The sequence below is a fragment of the Artibeus jamaicensis genome, unplaced genomic scaffold (genome assembly GCF_021234435.1).
Source record: "Artibeus jamaicensis isolate MK-2021 breed Jamaican fruit bat unplaced genomic scaffold, CSHL_Jam_final scaffold_474, whole genome shotgun sequence".
NCBI classification, from domain to species: domain Eukaryota; kingdom Metazoa; phylum Chordata; class Mammalia; order Chiroptera; family Phyllostomidae; genus Artibeus; species Artibeus jamaicensis.
In genome coordinates this window covers 45968590-45990000 of record NW_026522046.1, presented here as the reverse complement: position 1 = coordinate 45990000, position 21411 = coordinate 45968590, and the positions used below count along the sequence as shown (strand labels likewise).

General features: G+C 57.6%; 1 protein-coding gene across 2 annotated transcripts in view; it reads left to right on the top strand.

The window, feature by feature from the left end:
* SIM2 (SIM bHLH transcription factor 2) overlaps nucleotides 1-20461 on the top strand; it is a 44039-nt gene extending 23578 nt beyond the window's left edge. For both annotated transcript variants that reach the window (XM_053657922.1, XM_053657921.1), the window contains exons 6-11: nucleotides 1802-2001; nucleotides 6100-6206; nucleotides 12562-12709; nucleotides 13944-14112; nucleotides 14606-15014; nucleotides 17160-20461. In XM_053657922.1, the coding sequence (XP_053513897.1) occupies nucleotides 1802-2001; nucleotides 6100-6206; nucleotides 12562-12709; nucleotides 13944-14112; nucleotides 14606-15014; nucleotides 17160-17587 (1461 nt within the window). In that variant the 3' untranslated portion in view covers nucleotides 17588-20461. The remainder of the gene's footprint in view (nucleotides 1-1801; nucleotides 2002-6099; nucleotides 6207-12561; nucleotides 12710-13943; nucleotides 14113-14605; nucleotides 15015-17159) is intronic.
* The last annotated feature ends 950 nt before the right edge of the window (nucleotides 20462-21411 follow it).

Below are 21411 nucleotides of genomic sequence, written 5' to 3'. Positions count from 1 at the left end.
TCAGCTCTGCACTCAGCTCAGGCTGCTGCCCTCGACTTAACCGAGAGCCCTTGTTTTGGGGCAGGGTCCAAGCCCACAGAGGGCGTCCAGAGCGCTGAAATGTCACTGGTATGGGAATGTTTGACCAGGTGCGGAGACCAGGACAGTGCCTTGCAAGACGGCGGTAGCACAGCCCGTTCTGAGTGCAGAGTGGTGCTGTCGTCTGCAGCCTCACAGTCTAATTGGATGATCTGATAGAGCAGCCTCCCAGGGAGTAGGATTGGCCCTGGTCCGAGGTCAAGGGCACCAGCTGACAAGCACAGAGGCGGGCCGGCACCTCTGAGAGCAGCCCCGGCTCCCTCCTGGCCAGCTTCTCGGCCAGACGCGGCCCCGGCCATGGCTGACTCCAGCATCCAGGGGTTGCTCACACAAAGAGCCCGTGGGCAACACTGAGCCTCGGCATCAGAGTCGGCTGCTCCCGGAGAGAAGGGCAGGTTGGGGGTGTCCGAGCTGATCACCCCGCTTCGACCCTCCCAGCCCTTCTGGAGCTGGAGGCGATGGTGGTGTTTCTGCCGGAGTGTTTAAGTGTCAGAAAAGGCAGGCAGGTCGGGGCGGGGCGAGAGAAAGGGGACAGTCTGGCGCCCTCACGACTTTGACTCTGTGCTATTTCTGGAACGCCCCACCTCCCCCCATCCCGGGATCCGGCGCCCCCCCCCCCGTGTCTCCTCAGGCCCCTCCTTGGAGCCCCGCTCCGAGCACTTGCCCTTGACTTTATCTCACTCAGGTTTCCAGTCCGGAGGGTACGCTTCTGTTTGCTGCCCCGGACTCTCCGCCTGCTTGGGCCGGGGTGGGGGCCGGGGAACCCCAGCCCCAGCCCGCACCCACCTGGACACCTGAGTCTCGCATCCTTTCTGCCGCTTGCTAACTGTTGAATCTTAAGCGAAACACCCCCCCCCCCGGTGCTGCCCTCAGCTTCCTCATCTGTAACCCGGGAGAGTAGACTGGAAGCACTTACGGATCTGTCCCTGCTGGGGGGGCTGCGCCCCTGTGCGGGAATCCTGGAGGGGACTTTTGAAAAGGGCCCTCGTCACCGCTGTCACAGGTGACGGCGAGGCTTTTGAGCTTTTCTGACTGTCACTGGTACAAATGCCCCCAGAATGGAGGCCTAAGGCCCCACCGATGTCCCTGTGCGCCGTTGGAACCCTCGACGGAGTCCCTTGCGTGGTTTCTGGCTGTGACAGAAACATTTCCAGACAGTCGCTCTGGCTTTTGCTCATTACAAGGGGAGACAACCTTGAATCATAAATAAAATAAAACCGTATTTGAAATGAAGCTTTTTTCGATTCTACTGAGAGAATTCTGAATTTACGGGGATGCTAAAGCTCGTCAGGTGGTATCAATGTCGAGTTAACAGATGCCAAGTTCGGTCCCAGCGGGAGAGAAGCGTGAGAGCGGCGGAAGGGAACAGGACCGGACAAACATCGGCTTCCCCAGTAACCCGCGGTGGCGCCATCTACTGGAAGGGAGGCGATGAGTTGATCACGTGTAAATCTGTCTCACGTCAGAGAGCCCTGACTCGTGGAGTTCTGCGAACAGAGTCAGGGAGGACCACCCTCGCCTTGTATCGCGATGCTCTTTCTTAAGAAAGAAGAACGGCTTCGCCCCTCCCGAGCAGCGCGTGGGGCGTTTGGCCACGCCGCTCAGTGGGGCCGGGCTGGGGGCCGTCCAGCACGTTGGGGAACCCGGCAGACCCCCCACCGGGAGGAATGGGTGCCGGGCCACCCCGGCCGCTGCTGGCTGACCCCGCCCTCTGCCCTCCCAGGTCATCCACTGCAGCGGCTACTTGAAGATCAGGCAGTACATGCTGGACATGTCCCTGTACGACTCGTGCTACCAGATCGTGGGGCTGGTGGCCGTGGGCCAGTCGCTGCCGCCCAGCGCCATCACTGAGATCAAGCTGCACAGCAACATGTTCATGTTCAGGGCCAGCCTTGACCTGAAGCTGATATTCCTGGATTCCAGGTGAGTTGGGCACCTGCCGCCGCCGAGGAGCTCGGAAGGCACTGCTGGTGGAGAGGGGCCCCTCGAGGCCGCTCTGTCGGACGCAGATGAGCAGGGAATCTGCCACACCGGGCAGGCGACTCACAAAGGGGTTTTAGCGAAGTCCGGTCAGGACTCGAAGAGAAGTCGGCCTGATCCTTGGGCGTGGCGGCCTCTTCAGCGTGCAGGTGCCTTCAGACTCTCGTTTGCGGTTTCGCTCTCTCCCTGGGGTTTCAGTGGGAGACACGTGCGTGGGCACCAGGCAGCCCCCTTGGCGGCTCGCGGTGTCGGGATTCCGCCTTGTGTCGTTGTCCGGTCTGGAGGACTTTGAAGCAAACGGGTTTCTGCACTGAGTCGCCTGTGCTGCGGGGGGCCCTTTGGACTCGGGCTGCGGGAGGCCGTTTGGGCCACGACAGCCACCGCAGGGCTGGGGGGGGGAGCGGACACGTGACGGGCCTCAGGGCGGGGCCGGGTGGCCGGGGGAGCTGTGACTGCAGGTGCGCCAGGTGCCCTGTCTGGGTCTGGCTGGGAGGCTGAGGCACAGTGTCCCCAGAACCGTCTCTCCCAGCTGTCCTGACTCCTGTCCTCCGAGGGAGTTCCCGCCAACCTGGGACTGTCATCAGAGACAGCGGGGAACGTGAGGAAGGAAGAACCAGTGACAGACGGGACTGAGGAGTCTCCAGGCTGATGTCTGTCTATCTAGATAGATAGATAAATTATATATATAAAACAACGGCCCTGCCCCCACCCGCCCTGCTACCCAGGGCGGTTAGGAAAGGTGCAGTCAGGTAACAGATGGGAAGCATTTGTAAAGGTAAAAAGCTGCTACACCAGCAATGGGGGTCCCTTCACCTCCCAACCTCTTAGAAGGCTCCTCGGCTGCACTGACCAGAGCGCTCAGAGCCCCAGCTCCGGGGGGGCGTAGCCAAGTTTCCGCAGAGGAAATATCTGTAACTATATCTAAATATCTGTATCTAATCTGTATCCACACCCTGACCCACGTCTATGTTTATCTGCATCTAAGTCCATATCCCTGTGTTTTCTGTGTATCCTGCAGCTGGGATTTGTTGATTTTAGTCACTTTTCTGTGGCAAAATATACATAACATAAAACTGGTCGTTTTAACCATTTATGAAGAAAAGCAAGTCCCCCTGGTTAGAGGTGGAAGGGAAGACGCGGATCGGTCCAGTTCATCGCCAGGCCCCTCCGAACCCTCAGGGGTCGAGGGCGGGCGTGACAGGGTGTGACCGTGCCCCCGGGAACCCCACGCAGGCAGTAAAGGTAACTCTGGGGGGTGGCCGGCGCCTCAGGGGATGGCCAGACGCGGGCAGGCAGCACTTTCCTGTGGCGGGGGCCGGGCGGCACCGAGGCTGGGGTGGGGGGTCGGGAGCAGGTCGTACAGAGGACGTCCCTGCCAATCCCGGAGGCACGTCTCGGTGGATAGAGGGAGCTGCGGGCTGTCCGAGTTCTCTGTGTAGAAGCATCGTAGGAACGGCGGGGACCTCCCCTTGTTTGCCCCTGGTTTTCCTTTGACCATCTATCACCCCCCACCCCAGGCCTGGTGGATTACGACAGGGAAGAGGGGGTCTCCCAGGGGAGAGTTCAGGTCTTAGTTGTTCGGCCCGCCCGGCTCTGCAGCCGGGGCAGAGGGAGGGAGTCTTCACGGAAGAGGGTTCCCGACACCAGCGCTGGTCTGTGCGAGGGCGTGAGGGTCGTGCCCCCCAGGGAGTAGGGGGGAAAGGTGGTGACCCTGAGGATGACTTCCTGTCCCCACCAGAGAGGCCGTGCCTCCTGCCGAGCCCCGGCAGGCTTCCTGGGGAGCCTGGAGGCTTTTTCCAAACTCCCGGTCATCTAGAGGGTGCTTATGGAGGGGCCAGAAATGCACTGGGAATTCCTTACACCCACTCGGGCCTTCGGTGTGTGGTAGGCCCATGGTCTTTGAAAGACCGAGGGGCCAGGGACTGAGAGGCTGGCCCAGCCCTGGTGCGGGGAGCGGTCAGCACGACCTTGGGGAGGGGTCGGCGATGGTAGCTCCCACATCTAACCCCAGGAGCCCCGGCGAGGGCCTGGCCGGAAGTCCCGCGGCCCCCAGTCACTGGGGCAGCGGCCCCCCACCCAGCACAACCCCAGACACAGCTGAACTCAGCGTAACCTGAAATTCGGTTCACGGGGGTTTTGTGGTCTTTCACTTTGAAACTGTAGCTGGTGCTTTTGCTGGGGGTGCGGGGGCCGCGCGGTGTTTGGGGTTTGGCAGATCCCCTGACAGGTCCTCAGACACTGGAGGGCTGGAAAAAACCAGGGGGCACGCTGCCAGGCCCTCCCCCGCCTTCGGTTTTTTACAGCCATGTGCACTTTGATGAGAAACTTAATACACGTGTTTCTGATTCATTTACACGTCCAGGGCTGTTGTTCTGGAAGTTTTCGTCCGAAGGGTCTGGGAAGCTTCTTTCATCCCCACACCGGAGAGATGCCTGCTTTTCTTTGGGGGAAGCAGACGGCTCAGTTTTCCTGCCCACACAGAGCTGGACTCCAGCGGGCCCTGAAGCTCTCGGTGGCCCATGGACACGTCCCCGGGGCCCCGACAGGCTCTGGCCTGTGCATGTTCCGCTCCTGCCCACCTCGAGCCTGGCTTCTTTCTGCCCCCGGAGGGACACAGTGGAAGCGCGTAACCAAACAGTGAGCGTGTCCAGGGCAATGTGAGGCTCTCAGAGATTTACGACCCGAGCCCGTGCAGAACTCAGCAGAAAGGGGAGTGAGTGCGGGAATAAAAGTGAGGTCAAGTTTCCCCGTTTAATTTATGGCTAATGTTTCAGGTCTGGGCTGGCCGGGCCTCAGGTCCCTGCTCACTTCTCCCCGTGGCCTCGCCTCCTTTGGAATCCCTTCTCGTCCCTCTTTCATCTGTTCCTGAATATCTGTCACCAAGACCTGTGGGCCCCCTCCTCTGAGGGCACGGCTCCCAGTGCATTTGCCACATGCAATTTTCACCTGTGGGCGGAGCAACCCAAAGGGCACAGGTGACGCTGTCTTGGAAGGGGACAGCCACTTCCCTTCAAAGAGCCGAAGCAGGGGATTAATACGCCTGCACTCAGGTCCCGTAAGCCCTGGGAACGTGTTTCCTTTGCTCTGGTGAGCTTAAGGCTGACCTTCCCGTCACCATATTTCCCGTGTTACATTGTTTCCTGGGAGGTCTACAGCAGCCCTCCCCCAACCTGGGGCCCAGCCGTCTGGGGTCAGTCCCTCACTCCCGTCCAGACACCACCAGCCAGACGCCACCCCGAGCCCAGCTGGGAGGGAGCGGCGTCCGGTGTGGATGAGATCTGGAGGCTCACTCCCAATGGCCAAGGTGTAGGAGCAACCCGAGTGCCCAGTGTCAGATGAACGGATGAACGGAAGGCGGGGTCCGAGTACAGGGCGTAGGCCTCAGCCGTGAGAAGGAATGGCGTTCTGACGCGCTTCAACAGGGGCCAGCCTTGAAAACACTATGATAAATGAAAGAGGCCAGACCCAAAAGGACCAGTATCGTATCATTCTGCTTAGATGAGACAGCTGGGGTAGGCAAAGCCAGACGGTGGGTAGCGGTTGCCAGGAACGTGGGGGACAGGGAAGAGGGACTTATGTAACGGGGACAGTTTCTGTCCGGAGTGGTGAAAAGTTTTGCAAATGGAAGTGGGGGTGGTCAGGTAACATAGCGAAGGGAACCATGGCCACTGAACTAACTGCACACTTAAAAATGGTTAAAATGGGGAAGTTTATGTTATAATTATTTACCACAGTCGTTTTTTAAAAAGGGTCCCCCAAGAGTCCCCAGAGATCGGGCTGCTTCCCACCTGGGCAGCTTTCTCCCGCTCAGCAGGGGCACCAAAGTCCACGCTTAAGCCCCTCCGATGAGCTTCACCCGAGCAGGGGCGACCTGAGGCCGCCCCCAGCATTCCTGTGGCCGGTGGTTTCGGAACATCCCCCTGGTGCCTGGGGCTGCACCCTGCCTCAGGCTGCAGCTCAAAGCCTTTCTTCTTGGAAAACAGATCATTCTTAGTTCCCAAAATCAACCTTCCTGCCCGCCCGCCCCCCGGCCCCCCGCAGGGTGACGGAGCTGACGGGCTATGAGCCGCAGGACCTGATCGAGAAGACCCTGTACCACCACGTGCACGGCTGCGACGCCTTCCACCTCCGCTACGCACACCACCTCTGTGAGTATGGCCCCCACCGCGGGTGGGTGTGGGGCAGCCCGAGCCAGCAGGGCGGTGCTGTGGACAGGGCGGGGGAGCGTTGCTTGTGTGGTGCAATAATCGTCCACAGTGTGCACACACGCACGCACAGACCTCAAACCTCGGGCCCAGTCCTCGCACCCTGGGTGTGAGCACAGCTGAGTTCTCGAACGCCCGGCGAGACTCTGGCCGGCATGGGGGAGGGGGCGGAAGCTGCTGGACTCCAGATGGTGGGTTTGGAACCAAAATGCCTCTGGGACATCTGGGCACCATTTGCGAGTAACAGCCGCGGTGTGGAGTTGGAGCACCAACACAGAGCCCTGGCCATGGTCGGGCAGCCATTGACCAGTAAGTAACTGCTCAACCCAGGGAGGGAAAGGCTCAGGTTTGTGGTCCTCCTCCTACTGTCAGGGATGCTGAGGTTCAGAGACATTAAGCCACTTGCCCACAGTCACACAGCAGGGCGGCGGCAGAGCTGGGAACTGCGCCCAGGCAGCGGGCAGCCTCTGACCACTGCCCACCGTCTGGCTGGGGACGCTCCGGGCAGACTGCAGGTGTCTAGGGTGGGAGAATCCATGTGGAGAGAGTGGACAGACCGTATTCTATTTGCCGACAGAGGGAGTGTGGGGGCCACTGGGCTGGAGTGCCTCAGGAAGAGAGACTTCTAGAATCCAAGCTGAGGCAGCAAGACACTGGGGGGGAGCGGGACCCCCCATTCGCCGTGCAGCCCACCACGCCCGTGGCTGGTCCGGGGGGCTAATTAAGGGGCTGCAGAGACTCGGCGGAGCCAGATCTGTGCAAGGGGCCAGGTGGCTTGTCCTCCGTCCTTGCTTTGCTCTGTTGGTCGTGAAGTCAGAGGACAAGTCACTGATGTTGCAGGTGGACATCAGGGCCAGGGGCTGCTCCACCTGCCGTTCCGTGTGGCCGGGGACCCAGTGAGCAAGGCCGTCACTAGGATGTCACCGTCTCCCCCTCCCGAGGCACTGGAGGCAGAGACCTGTTACAGCCAGGCTGTTCCTGCCCCTCGAGGTTCACAGCAGCGTGGGAAGGTCTCTGTGCACCAGAGACACGGAGTCAGGGACAGGTTTTTTGTTCCTGTTTCTTAATCACCAGACTGCGATCTCACACCTGCATCCTGGTCAGTCTCGGCACCAGCCTTCCCAGGGAGGCACCTGCCTAGCAGCACAGTCTCCAGGGAGCACAGGCTGCCAGAGCTGGGTCCCCAAAGACGGGCACTGGTGCCTGGGCCTCTGGGTGGGGCCGTGTGGGCCCGGGGTTCCCAGGGGGGTTGTCCGATCAGACTGTGCTGGGCTCCCCCAGAACCTTCTGTCAGGAGCAGTGAACACAGGTCTTCCCAGCAGCCCTGCTGAGCCTGGGCCTCGGGGCAGGAAGGACGCAGTCATGTGGCCTGAGGGAGCCACCTCCACCGTCTCTGCTCTTGGGAAAGGGTTGGGTTGGGAGACTCTTTCTTGCCTGGGAGGAGCCGGGGGGACTCTGTGCTCTGCTGACTGGCCTGTCCTGGGGGTGGGCGGGGGAAGCCAGGCGCACAGGTGCGGGAGGGCTCAAGACGGTCAACTGAACGATTTGTGTGGAGGGACCCTGGGCAGACAGCCCATGGATGGACACCAGGGCTTGGAAGCACCATGACGTCTGTCTGGCAACACGTCAGATGTCTGTGGGCCGGCCCCGGGCAGAGTGGGCCACGCCCAGACCCCCGAGGAGCACACAGGCTGGGCCCAACGTCAGGACATTTTACCGTCACAGAAGCTTCGGAGCCCAAATGTGTGGTCCACGAGTCTCAAGCGGCAGCCGTTGGGACAAACCGCAGGGCGGTGGGGAGAGTCCCGGGGACACGTTCTAAACAACAGGCAGGAGCCGCTCCAGGGGCAGGCCTGGCACGTGAGTGCAGGAACAGGCAAGGTGGGGCCGTGGGGATGGAGCCCGGGGCTCACTGGGGCCACATGGCCCATCGACACCCTGCCACCGACAGAGCCCGTCTGTGGACACAGATGGCAAATGGGCGTCCCTTTGCGACCGCTCCGGGGCAGAGGCCTTGAACTAGAAGACAAACCTGACAGAGGGAGTTTCCCATCACTGTGAGGAGTTTTGCTGGACATCACGGGATGCCGGCCTCCACCACGGCCTCGCCGGCCTCTGACTGGAAGTGGACGGTGCAGTTTGACTCCCCTGAAGATCCCCTCCCTCCAGGCTTTCTGCAGGTGGCAGCGGCTTCGTCTTGCAGATGAGGGACGGGGACCCTGCACCATGGGAACCGTGAGCAGTGAACAGGAGCTAGTCCCAGAAAGCACAGTGGGGTCTACACGTCACCCGGATTGCTGGGTGGACATTTGTGGCTGTAGATTGTCACTCCAGCTCGAAACCAAAGGGGACAGAGGCCAGTGTTACCTTGCAGACGTCCCCCGATGGGGCCTCGTGGAAAGGTCTCCCCAGAGTGCTTCTGTCTTCCCTGGGGCTTTCCATGTCTTCTCATCAACCAAACTGCATCTGGCAGCAGGCAGAGCAGGAGGGTTGTGGGGGGCCACGCAGCTCCCGAGGCCTGCTCCCCAAAGGAGCACGGGACTGTCTGCAGCCTCGCCGATGGCATGCTCCCTGAGACCCCGTCCGTCAGACCAGCTGAGGACTGGGGGGCAGGGCCTGGGTCCCTTCCCGCTGTTTCTGTGGCAGGTGGTTCCATTTCCCGGAGCAACTGTGACAAAATGAAATCAACTTTGTGGCTTAAAACAGCAGAAATTTGTCCCCCAGTTCTGGAGGCCAAAGGGCCAAAACTGAGGTGTCGGCAGGGTGTGCCCCCTCTGAGGGCTGTGGGGGTGAATCTGCATTGTCTCCTGCAACTGCTGGGGGCCATGGGCCCCCCTGGGCTCATGGCCGCACGCTCCAATCTCTGCCTGTCTTCTTGGACCCTTAACTTAATCACCTCTTTAAAGCCCCTTGGCCCAAATATGGTCACATCCATGGGTTCTGGGGGTTGGGATGTAGAACATGTCCTTTGGGGGGGACACTATTCCACCCACAACTGGCACTTTTGGTGTCCTCGGCTCCTCAAGTTCCAATCAGAAGTAGAAATGATGCCTCAGGCCAACATCACTTTCCTTCCACTGGCTGGTGCCTCGTCACGGCTGTACCTCCAGGAAGAATCTGAAGGAAGCAGCCGCCTCTTTTTCTGGGGAGCGTATGGATGGAACCAGAACGTCCATCCCAAAGCAGCCTCGGAAAACCAGGACCACCAGCTTTCCTCTAGGCAGGGCCACGCTGATTTCAGAGCCAACATCAGCCGTGATGTTGGAGATGGAGCATAGAGGTGCCAAGTCCGGGCCGCTGCCCTCAGGAGCTCACGGTGTGGGGACGTCGCCTCCCTGCCCGGCCACCACTACCAGAAGCAGGGACTCATTATAGATGGCGCTAGCCCAGGCTCATGGCGGGCAGCTCATCGGGACGACCAGCTGTGTGGACAGCGAGAGCGAACTGAAGAATGTTGTGACTCAGCATCTAGGATTTCGTCTTGGGCTGACGTGCTGACTCTCGCCAGGGGCCGTAGAGCAGCCTCGGAAAGAAGTCCAGTGTCTGTGTCTGTGCTCTGCAGCTCAGCCTTGTCTCTGCAGATTCGGGGAGGGTCAGAGAAAATAAATCCGGGCAGCCGCTGCCGTGCGAGTCCTCGCACGAAACACTCGCAATGAATGGGCTTCATGATGTCCAGCTCTGTGATCACTGCCGATAGGTTTTGGGAATGTTGTGTAAACACCAGGAAGGGAAACGTACAAGATGAGGAACAGGGAATGTGTGCAGTCTTACTCCTTGGGGCTTTAAAAAAAATGATATCATTTATTACCAAAATTTAAAAAGAAAGTTACTGAACATGTTGTTATGGGGACTTTACACAGGGTGCCAGGGACAGAGTTCAAAGTGGAAGGGATTAGCATTTCTCTTAAAGAAAGCATGACCTCCCAGGAAATCCACACGTGGGACCTCAGTGTGACCATGTCCCTTCTCTTTGGGAGCCATAAGCAATTGGTTAAGTCTCCCCTAATTGGGCCACCCCCATATGTAGCTGCACAGAACCTTCTGGAAGATGCTGTTCTGTCTGCCCACAGTGGCCACTGGGAGAAATGGGGGTCAGAGCACCTGGCCGGAGCTCGCACAGCCAGGTGGGGACCGAGGTGTACACACACTTCCGCGTCACTGGTTTGTCACTGGGTGCAGTTTCCTGTCTTGTCCCATTTCGCATCACCTAACACACCTGCCCGGAATATCCCACACTCTCACTGGTCCCAGACTGGCTGCAGGGCACTCCGGTCTCACTCACCCCTTCCCCGCCGTCGGACAGCGAAGCCTCCCCTCCCCGTGTCCTGAGCTATAAGCAGGGCACCGCGGATCTCTCTGGCCTGGGGTCTCTGTACACCCCTCCTCAGCCCCGTGGAGCCAGTGTCTGGGGGTGGCCTGGGGACCCCACCAACGCACGCCTCCGCCAGCACGTGACGGTGCTCCTGGCCGTAGGTCAGCTAGCATCACCACGGTCATTTCTTTTTTTTTTACATAATATGAAAGTTCACATAATATGAAATTCACTGTTTTAATGGCTGTCCGTGGTTTCAGTATATTGAGAGTGGTGTGTAGCTATCACTTTTACCTAATTCCAGAACATTTTTAAAGGATTTTACTTATTTAATTTTAGAGAGAGGGGAAGTGAGGGAGAAAGAGAGGGAGAGAAACATTGACTGGTTGCCTCTTGCACGCCCCCAACCTGGGACCTGGCCTGCAACCCAGGCACGTGCCCTGACCAGGAATCAATGGGCCGCCTTTCAGATCGCAGGCCGGAGCGCAACCCACTGAGCCCCACCAGCCAGGGCAGAGCACCGTCTTCATCCCAAGAGGAAGCCTGGCCATGAGCCGTCACACCCAGCACCTCTCATCCCCCGGTGACCAGGGTCTCCACAGATGTCCCTGTCCTGGATGTTTCTTTTTAAGTGTCTGTTGATTTTAGGGGCAGCGTCCCGCACCGAGTTAAGCCAATGAGTTGAAACGTGCTTGCCATCCACACGCAGTCTTGGGCGAGCTGCTTGTTTGTGTCCTTCGCCCGTATTGCTTCTCTCAGTGTTCTCCTCGATCTGTTTGAACTCTTCCTAAATTAAGGCTGACGACGCCTTGACTACCATGTTGGCACCAGAACATCTGTCTGCGGGTGTTCAAGTGGATGATAAAGAGCCACACCTATGTTAAAGCAAGTCATGGAAGGCCGTGGAGAGTTCAGAGAGGGCCCGGGTGGAGGGGCGTGGGGGCCTAGCCTAGGGGCACAGAGGAGGGTTGACCTTCTGTGTTTGGAGTCTCCGGGGGGGTTCCTTCAGCAGCAGCTCCTGCAGTCACAGAATTTGGCCAGCTCCCCACATCCCTGCTGGGGTGGCTGCTAGCCAGAGCCCGGGGACCAGGCCTGCCTTCCGGAGCAGGAATGTCCTATGGCCACAAGTGACCAGAGCCTCCAGGGGTGACTTTTCAGGCCTGCGCTGGCCTCTCCCTCCATGGAGAAGATTAAGTCGGGTTCCCTCCTTTCCATGAACCCCCACCCCAAGTTTCTGCCACCTTCCCCTCTGCCACCTGCCCGCCTGCAGGCCCCAAGGAGTGGCGGGCGGTGACGCACACACCCAGGCTCTCGGCAGCCTGGCGTGCGCAGCTGTGGGTAGAGAGAAGCTGGGTCCGCAGCGTCAGGAGCCAGGCAGCCAAGCCGAGGTCCTTCTGTGTGAGCAGCACAGGAAATCAATGGGCCTGAGGAAAACTGGGGCTCATGGGAAGGAAGCACATGGCCACGGAGGAGCAGCTTCCCGGCAAGCATGCCCTGCTCCGGAGAGCCACAAAGAGCGGCAATCGGGGCTTCGTCGAATGCCCTCGACTCACAGTTTTGCTGAAATAGCTACATCGCCCCCTCCCCACCCCTCCCCCAACCTATTAAGGGTTTGGGGGTTGGTTATCACGTAATTGTGGCATTTTGGAGACCAAAAAGCAAATCCAGTTTTATCACTGGCAGGTGCAGTCGTGGTCTGGGGGCTGGTTGTTTCTCCCAATGGAAGCAGCAATTTTCACATGAGAGCCCTTAGCAGGGAGGGAGAGGTTGATCCTCCGTCCCTGGGAATCATGGGCAAAAGTGTGTGCGTGTGCGCACAAGCATACAGCTTCCGCAGAGGAAGCTGCCCTCTTTGTCAAGTTCTCCAAGGTATCCTTGACCCCAGACAGGTTCAGAACCCGGGTGGTAGCTCATCTGAGGGGCAGCGTCCCCCAAGGCAGGGCCTGCTAACTGTCCCTCGGGATTCGTGTCCCCTTGTGCTTGCAGTGCTGGTGAAGGGCCAGGTGACCACCAAGTACTACCGGCTGCTGTCCAAGCTGGGCGGCTGGGTGTGGGTGCAGAGCTACGCCACCGTGGTGCACAACAGCCGCTCCTCCCGGCCTCACTGCATCGTGAGTGTCAATTATGTGCTCACGTAAGTCAGACGTATTGTTTCTCTCCTTGCTCTTTCTGCCCCTCATCAGATCGCTCCAACAAGCACCATCTCTCTTTCTCTCTCTCCACACCCGCCTCTCTCTGGAACCGTTCATTTGTCTCCTGTCTTGTTTTCATCTGAACGCTCTGGTTGATTGGGAAGGTCCAAGCTATTCCAGCACTCAGCTCGGGCGGCTGCGTGCTCGGGAAAGGGGCGCCCTGCTCTGGGCGTGGATTAGGAGGGGTTGGGACCCAGGTGAGGGTGGGTGTCCCTGCGGCCAGAGGGAGGGTGGGGGTGCTCAAGTCCCAGACCAGGAATGCAAACCTCTGCTGTGTGTGCCCACGTGTGGCCGGGTCATTATGCATGCTCCTGCCACCTGGGAGAGGGGACAGCCCCATTTTCAGCCTGTCTTCCTGTACAGCCTACTGCAAATGATGGTGAATATTTGGTCCTTTCAAAACCCCAGAAAGTCAAGTTCAATGGCAAATACTTGTAAGACCATTAGAAGCAACAGGACCCAGGTCTAGCTGGGACCATACAGTACTCCCTGCCCACCACACCATGGCGTGTTACATCACCTGGCACCTGGCTGTAACCCTGAACTTGAGAGACTTGCAGTCAGTCCCCTGGCCTGCTCTAAGCAGGCCTTCCGCTCTACCTTCTTTCACAGGAGGCCAGACTACTGTTTGTTGTTGTGTTTGTGTTTGTGTTAGAAGTAGAGTGATTTTTGGCAACACTGCAGGGAAGAAAGCATGTTAGCCTCCTAAACACTTTTTGAGCGAACAAGCGTCCGGAGTATAGGACGGCACTGAGGTGGCTGTTTAGGACGAAACTGGGCTCCTGGACCCTCAAGGTGCCCCGACTCAAGCCTCCTTGGCGCTAGTAGAGAAACAGGTGGGCCACGGACACTCTGATAAGCAGTGCTTCTGCCTTCCCTGGGGGCCCGGGCCCCATTCCTAGTGGGCCTGTGGGGCCCTGCGGGATGGGGGAGAGCCACACCCCCCCTCTGTTTCTGCTGAATAACAATGCCCTCACTCAGCACTTTGGGGACTCGGGGCTGCCGGGTGGCTTTTACGATCGGGGCGACCTGTCCTCTCCTCCAACCCCACCCACACCTGGCCTCACTGAAGTGATGCACTGGAGCGTTGAGGAGGGTCTCGCTCAGGGGAGGTGCCCGGAGGGCCACTCTGCGTCCAGCCCGCTGGACACAGCCCGCCCCACTCTTGCCTCTCAGGGACATTGAGTACAAGGAGCTGCAGCTGTCTCTGGACCAGGTGTCCACGTCAAAGTCCCAGGACTCCTGGAGGACTGCCTTGTCTACCTCACAAGAAACTAGGAAGTTAGCGAAACCCAAAAGTACGAAGATGAAGACAAAGCTGCGGACAAACCCTTACCCCCCGCAGGTAACATGCACCCCATCCTGCAGGGATGGGTGAGGTGGCGTCCGTCCCAGGGGCTCGGGACACGTGGTTTGCCAGCGGGGCTTCCCGGCCCGGAACGTTCCCTGCGGAATGAAGCAGAGTCCCTCTGGCTTGAACATGCAGGCCTGCCGTCCGGGGTGCCTGGCGAGGTCTCCCCAGGAAGGCTCCTGGGCCTGCTGAGCCCCCGCAGGCGTTTTCTGAGCACTGGGGCCTTGAATTTTCCCCACAGCATATTTTAAAAAATGAAAGCCTTCCCTTCTCCTTTCTGAGTTTGCAAGTCCTCGGAAACAGCAGGTGCCTGCACATATGTGGTGTGTTGTCAGCTTGGGGAGGGGGTGGGTCAGAGGGGGTCCCCAGTGGGACCTCACAGGGTGGCCAGGGGTGGTCCAGCTCTGGGATGGGGCCGGGCACCGTGGGCTCAGACCTCATACGGCTGGAAGGCAGGTGTCCCTCACTTGTCCCATGTGCCACGCAGCACTACAGCCCGTTCCCGATGGACAAACTGGAATGCGGCCAGCTCGGCAGCTGGAGAGCCAGTCCCCCGGCGGACACGGCGGCCCCCCCGGAGCAGCCGCTCCATGCAGAAGGCGGCGACCTGCTGTACGCCCCGCCCTACAGCCTGCCCTTCTCCTACCATTACGGACACTTCCCTCTAGACTCGCACGTCTTCGGCAGCAAGAAGCCAAAGTTGCCGGCCAAATTCGGGCAGCCCCAAGGGTCCCCGTGCGAGGTGGCACGCTTCTTCCTGAGCACGCTGCCAACCGGCGGCGAGTGCCAGTGGCATTATGCCAACCCCCTAGTGCCTAGCAGCCCATCTTCTGCAAAAAACCTCTCCGAGCCACCAGTGAGCTTGGCTCGGCACAACCTCACACCGAACTATGAAGGTGGGTCGAGTTTGCATGTGGGGCAGGGACCCTGGCGGTCTGGGCAGACTTTTCCTTCTGCTTCTTAGTAGGCGTTGCTGGGTTTCCCTGCTCTTGGCGCGAGCACCTCACCAGGGTGGGTGAGGCTGGGTGAGGCTGGGTGACTGAGTCCAAGTGCCCGTAGGCACACGTCACAAGACAAAGGGCAGAGGACACCAAGCGGTCAGCACGCTCCACCAAGTCCTCACCTCGTTTACTCCCTCAAAAGGAGACAAAGGGATTTTCACAACCAGCCTCCCTGTCCTGAGAATGGCCCAGCTGCCTCTATTTTTCAAGCTTATGTACGCTCTGCTCCACCCAGAAAAGCACACAGGAGGCTGTTGGCTTTAGTCCCATGCTCCACAGAAGACAGTGGTAGAGATTCATGAGCTCAGGGACAGAAATGCCACTCGCCAGCCCAGGGCAGATAGCATAGCCCTGCCTCTCCCTGCCTCCCCGCCCCCCTGGACTCAGTTTCTTCATCCGAAAACGGGATCGTAAGCCACGGGAGATGCCTCCCTGAGGGCTCTTCACACCACAGCGCCGGGTCAGCACGTATGTGCGAGTCCCACATTACAGAGACAGGGATGGCCCCTCAGCCAGCTCCTCCTGGTGGCAGACAAGCAGAGGTCCTCTGTGAAGGTGCCACCATCTGCCCCAGGCCTAGCAGCCTCCTGTTTGCTCACTGGGCCAAGTCCAGTCAGAGGGCAGCGGGGAGTGAGGACTGGCTGGCTACGCGAGGTGCGTCCTGCCTCGCCCTGCCCCAGCTGCTGTGCTGCATGGAGACAAGGCAGTGCAGATGTCGTCTGGGGGCCACCAAGTGCCGCAGAAGTGCCACATGCCCCAGCAAAGAACCACCCGTGTAAGGAGAGAGCCCTCCCTGGGGCCTCCACCGCCCTGCCTTTCTCTTTTGGAGGCAGATGGGCATCTGCCCCTCCTCCGGCTGCTTTGGGAAGTGCCTGCTCTGTGCTCTGACCCTCCTTACAAGGCTGTGGAGGACACGGGGGAGGTCGGACCTCGGAGATGGCCAGGACAGGGTGTTCAAAAGTAGCCCATTTAAGAAAAGAACGTGCTGGCCACCGGGGCAGTGCAACCCTGCCTTCCGGCCTGGGCCCGTCCCCGGAGCCACTGACCTTCAGGCCCCCGAATAACCAAGAAAGGGTTCCTTGGCCTCTCAGGAGGGAAGGACAAAGGGAAGGGTTTTGATGGCAGCTGAAAATGTTGCCCGCTTGAGAGTGACTTGAGAGAATTCTTTTTCTCAGCTTCCGCGCACAGACCTGACCAGTCATTCAGGGTGGCGTGGTGGTTGGGGCCTTGTTTTTCTTTGTGTGTGTAAATTGGCCAGTGAAACAACACAGCACTGGATTTTTTTTAATTGCTATTTTGAAAGTGAGAGGTTAATAGCCACCTCATTTATCACCCACTTGGTAAAAAATGGACCGAAGGTGCTAATGTGGGGCGATTTGTGATAAATTTCCTAGTGTTTTTCATATTCCAAAAGGACAGTTTGTCTTCAGGTAAGAAACAGAGGGAGCTCAGGGACTGCAGGCACCTCCTCAGTGAAGGCATTTTTTTGGTTATGAAACCCCACAGGGAGCCGGGTGGTACCACTGCGCCTTCCCCCCCCCCACCCCCCCCCCCCCGCTGTGGGATGAGCCGGAAAGATCGCGGCTGCGCGGGGCCACCGCCCACTAGGGCCCGGGAAGCCTCAGACCAGTTCGGCCGCCCGCGGCCACGCGTGGCTACGGAGCAGTGCGGTGTGGCCGGTGCGACGAGGCGTGCTGTGTCCGTACTGCGTTCACAGACGGAATCACGGGATACTTTAAAAATACTGATCCCACCCTGAAATAGTATTCTGGATGTGTTGTATTAAGTATGTCGTTAAGGTTAATTTCACCTGCTGCTCACTCCTCAGTGCGGCTACTGGAACATTGCAAGCTGCATCTTGCGATTGGACAACGTGGGCCTGGGACTCACGAAGGGCAGGGACAGTGGCCGCCCTGGGGGCTCAGCGCGCGGGTGGTGGGTGGCCAAAGGGAGGCTGGGTCGGCGCCGGGCCCCCTAGGTTGCTTTGGCTGTAGCTATGTCCCCTTCCTCCCCCGTCTAACGTGTCGCCTGTCCCCGCAGCGCCCACCGCGGCCGCCGCGCGCAGGTTCGGCGAGGACACCGCGCCGCCGAGCTTCCCGAGCTGCGGCCACTACCGCGAGGAGCCCGCGCTGGCCCCGGCCAAGGCCTCCCGCCAGGCCCCCCGGGAAGGGGCGCGGCTGGCGCTGGCCCGCGCGGCGCCCGAGTGCTGCGCGCCGCCGGTGCCCGAGCCCCCGGGCGCGCCGGCGCAGCTGCCCTTCGTGCTGCTCAACTACCACCGCGTGCTGGCCCGGCGCGGGCCGCTGGGGGGCGCTGCGCCCGCCCCGCCCGCCCTGGCCGGCGTCCCCGAGGCGGCGCCCGGCGCGCTGCGGCCCCGGCCCCCCGGCCCGGGCCCGGCTGCCTCCTCGCCGCCGGGCGCGCCCCTGCCGCACTACCTGGGCGCCTCGGTCATCATCACCCATGGCAGGTGACCCGGCCTGGCCGGACCGCGGCGTCCAGGGGCCGCCCGCAGCCAGAAGCCATAGGCCAGGCCTCCTGGGCTCCGGTTTCACGACGCCCAGCCGAGTTCAAAGGGGCGAGCTGTAGAGGCACGATTTAAATTAATTTATACAGAGACGACTATTTTAATAGAACTCCGCAGCCGACTTTTAGATTTTTACCGTAGATGCCATAAAGGCCGGTGCAGAGGACTGAGACCCGCCTAGGAGGTGGCTGCCCGAGCTTCGCTCTCCAAGCAACAGGCTTTCCTAAAGGGTAGAGCTGGGCGTCCCGCCGTCCCACTGTGACCTCAAACGACCCGTGCTGGGGGCACTTGCTGTCCTCACCTCGATGCCAGGCTCGGGGGCCCTGCCTTGTCGCGGGGATGCTCACCGGTCCCAATGGAGGAATGAAGGAGTGTGGGCTCCGTAAACGGTCTCCATTTCTAAGGAAGAAAGCGCCCTGATGTGGGCAGATATGCAGGGTGGGGTGGGGGCGGGGGGAGGCGGGGACACTCCCTGTATTCAGAGCCCTTGCTAAGTCTTAGGTTCAGGCAGAAGGTCATTATTCCAAGTCCCATGAGTAGACAAGTCTGTCTTTAAAAGTCATGCGTGAGTCTCATTAAAACTTGTTTTAAGTCTTTAATACCCAAATCAACAAGCTGAGACCAACGGGGCAAGCATGCTTCTCAAACACATTCAAAAGCTCTTCCTCCTAACCAAGAATAGCACCTTCAGAATACTGAATAAGCATTAAATGCCAAAAGTATATGTGTGTGTGTGTGTGTGTGTGTGTGTGTGTGTGTGTGTGTGTGTGTGTAGCCAGATATTTTATGAGATGGACACATGGATGATTTAGGTGCCCAATGCGATTGGCTGCTCTTGTCAAGTCTGAGTACAAGTCCAAGTCCGTCTGGCCCACACAGACCTGCAGCTCCCCAGGCTCACAGTCGCTACCAGTAGCGCCAATACGGTCAGAGTGCATGTGCAATATGGAAAGTATTCTGAGGGCCGCGCTGCGTGGACGAAACCGTGCCCACAGGGTGTCATGAAAGTCTTCACATTGTCTTCAGCAAAGCTCCATGTGAACATACCGTCACAGGGAGACACAAATCTTTTACAAAGCACCAGCAGTGTTTTACAACTTTTTGTTTTACTTTTATGTTTTTACCCCATGATTTGACCATTTAAAAGTTGTATCTTGACTCCAAAGGGGATCAAGGCTTTGATTCCCCAGCTTTGTTTTCTCTGCGCTGTAAACTGTCCCCTTTGCTGATTTTTCAAAAATGGTTTCCTTTCAGGCAACACCACCTTTCTGAGTGAAAAGGTTTTTCACGTGTCTTTAACTCGTTCTGCAGTCCAAGTGCCCCTTCATGGACTGGCTGCAAAAACGTGACGCTCTGTTGCCAACCCAGCGTCACCGTGAGCATCTGCTTCCTTCCCTAGCAGGGTGCTCACTGCCTTACAGTATGAGATGCAATTTGCAAATTTAGGGGCACCTTTGGTGCAGCCGGGAGGCTGGGTCATAGGAATGGACCCTTCACCCCCAACCGCACTTAGCTGCCCTTCATGAGCAGCCCTTGGGGGGAGTGCACATAAAATGAGCCTGAGGGATCACGTTTATGCTCACGAGTCTCATGACTGAACCACGATTCCCGGAAGGTGCAGGTGTGATGGGCAGGAGGTATATCGGCTGACATTTTTCAATAAAGTACAGCAAAACGTCTTTGTGTCTACCTTGTTATTAACCATTGGGGGCCACCTTTAACAAGCACAAACCAAAAAAGGTGTTCGGAGCAGTTTAAGATCAAAGGTTACTGTGAAGAATGAGGGCTGTTAGATTTACAAATGGTAACATAAACAGTCTTAACAAAGAGTGTGCGTGTACATGGAAAGTGAAGCGTGTGCTAGATAACTTCCTGTCTAAACGAACAGCACCGTTTTCGTGACCTAGAACGTGAAATGAGATTCCTAGGCAAGTTGGCTTTGAGGTGGTCAGCAGCACGGTGCAAACTTAACAGCAGTTACTATGGCAACCTAATATTGTAGTGTCCATCTTGAAGAGTCTGCATGTGCAAGCTGGGGACATCAAATCTTGACTTCTGTACGCATCTGGCAGGGAAAGCGAAAGCGTTTTAATAAATATGCCTCTTGTAAAAAAAAAAAGGAAAAATTATAGTGTGCTCTGACATGTTCACAAAAATGCCAGATTGAATAGATGTGAGAAATAAGCCCAGTTCAAGACGGGCGGGGACTCCCAGGGAAAGGAATGCCTTTATGTTCGTGGAAGCCTTTTCTAGAAAAGCCATTCCACTCATACCTTTGCAGAGAAGCGAGCAGGGTGTGAAGCAGGGATGCTCTGAGATCTGCAAGAGCCTGTATTTTCTGCCCCGACACGCAGCCCCGCACCTGCCTCCTTTTAAAGTCCGACAGGCCAAGCCTTCCTCCCCTGGGCCCCAGGGGTAGGAGGGGTTCATGTGGCCCAAGCCCTTCCATATCATCAAGTCTATCAAAGTTGTAACTCACTGTAACTGTGAGACAGTTAGGGCACACTGGGGGCTGCCATGGAGAAGATGGAATGAAAACATTTTCAAGTAAATGCCGGAAAATTACAGTCGCTTAAAACGTTAGTGAGTCACAGCCTCGCTCTAAAATGCGTCATTCAAGCTGTTCCTCAACTCAAGGTGTATGAGCTTAAAATCTTAAAACTCCCATGGCAAAAAAAATCAGGCAGCTTCACAAAAGAGGAAAAAAATCAAGAATAAAATCCATTCCTTAATTTCTTAAATTTATTTTTAAATTTAAAACACATTATGCTGTTATATTAAATTTATTTCTCACCTCAAATGTTTTGCTTTTTTGTTGTTGTTGTTTTTTTTACTTTTGGGTTTTCCTAACTTTCATTCTTTGGAATAAAACTTCTCTTTTGTATGACGCATAATACACTTGTGAAAAATACATAAAAAGAATAAAACACCAGCTCCTTACTAATTAGAAATACATTCATATTCCTTACCTTGTAAAACTATTTATTTTGTAAAAATATGTTTAAATATGAATAAAAATACTGTAACCATAAGTAGCTGCCTATTTGTAAAAATGAAATGTGGTAAAAATAACAATGAGCCCATATTGTATAGAAAGCCTTAGTTTATTTTGGTAGACTTGCTTTTTATAGGCATTGGCTTAATTACGTTTCTGACATAATTCTTTGAAAAGTTAAAAATGCAAAGGTTGCCACTTGCTTTTATTTCAAATATGCAGAGTGACTGCCCAGGAGTACAGGTTCTCCTAGTGGCAGCCAACAGGTGACCGCACCCTACAATGTGTCCTTTTGCATTCTGAATCTGCTGGGTGGGGCCGGTTCTCCCCCAGTTCTCGGCCTCGGGGGTGTACACAGCAGGCAGGGCGTGCTCCCCCTGCCCCCGTCCCGGGTGTGTGCTCCTACCCCTCGCCTGTCCAGTCACAGTGAACCTGCTACAGCAGAAAACCCCACCGTTTTACATGACACAAACCCTTCGCACGCTGCCCACGCCCTGTGAATGCGGCCAGCGCCTGCCCAGGGCCAGTTCCTGGAAACCCTCGGGATTTGAGAATTTCTACCACTCCCTGCCCCGTGGGGGCCACAGGAAACCCAGCTGTGGCTGTGTCCTATTTCAGTGACACTTCCCCAGGAGTTTCCTGCGATCTGCTTTCAGAGAGAGCTGTCCCACCTTTCACACAGCCTGTCAGATGCTCAAGGCCCAGCCTCTAGACTGGGGGGCCCTTCTGCACTAAGAGCACACGCCAGTCCTGAGTTCAGTTGTCATGGTTTAAAG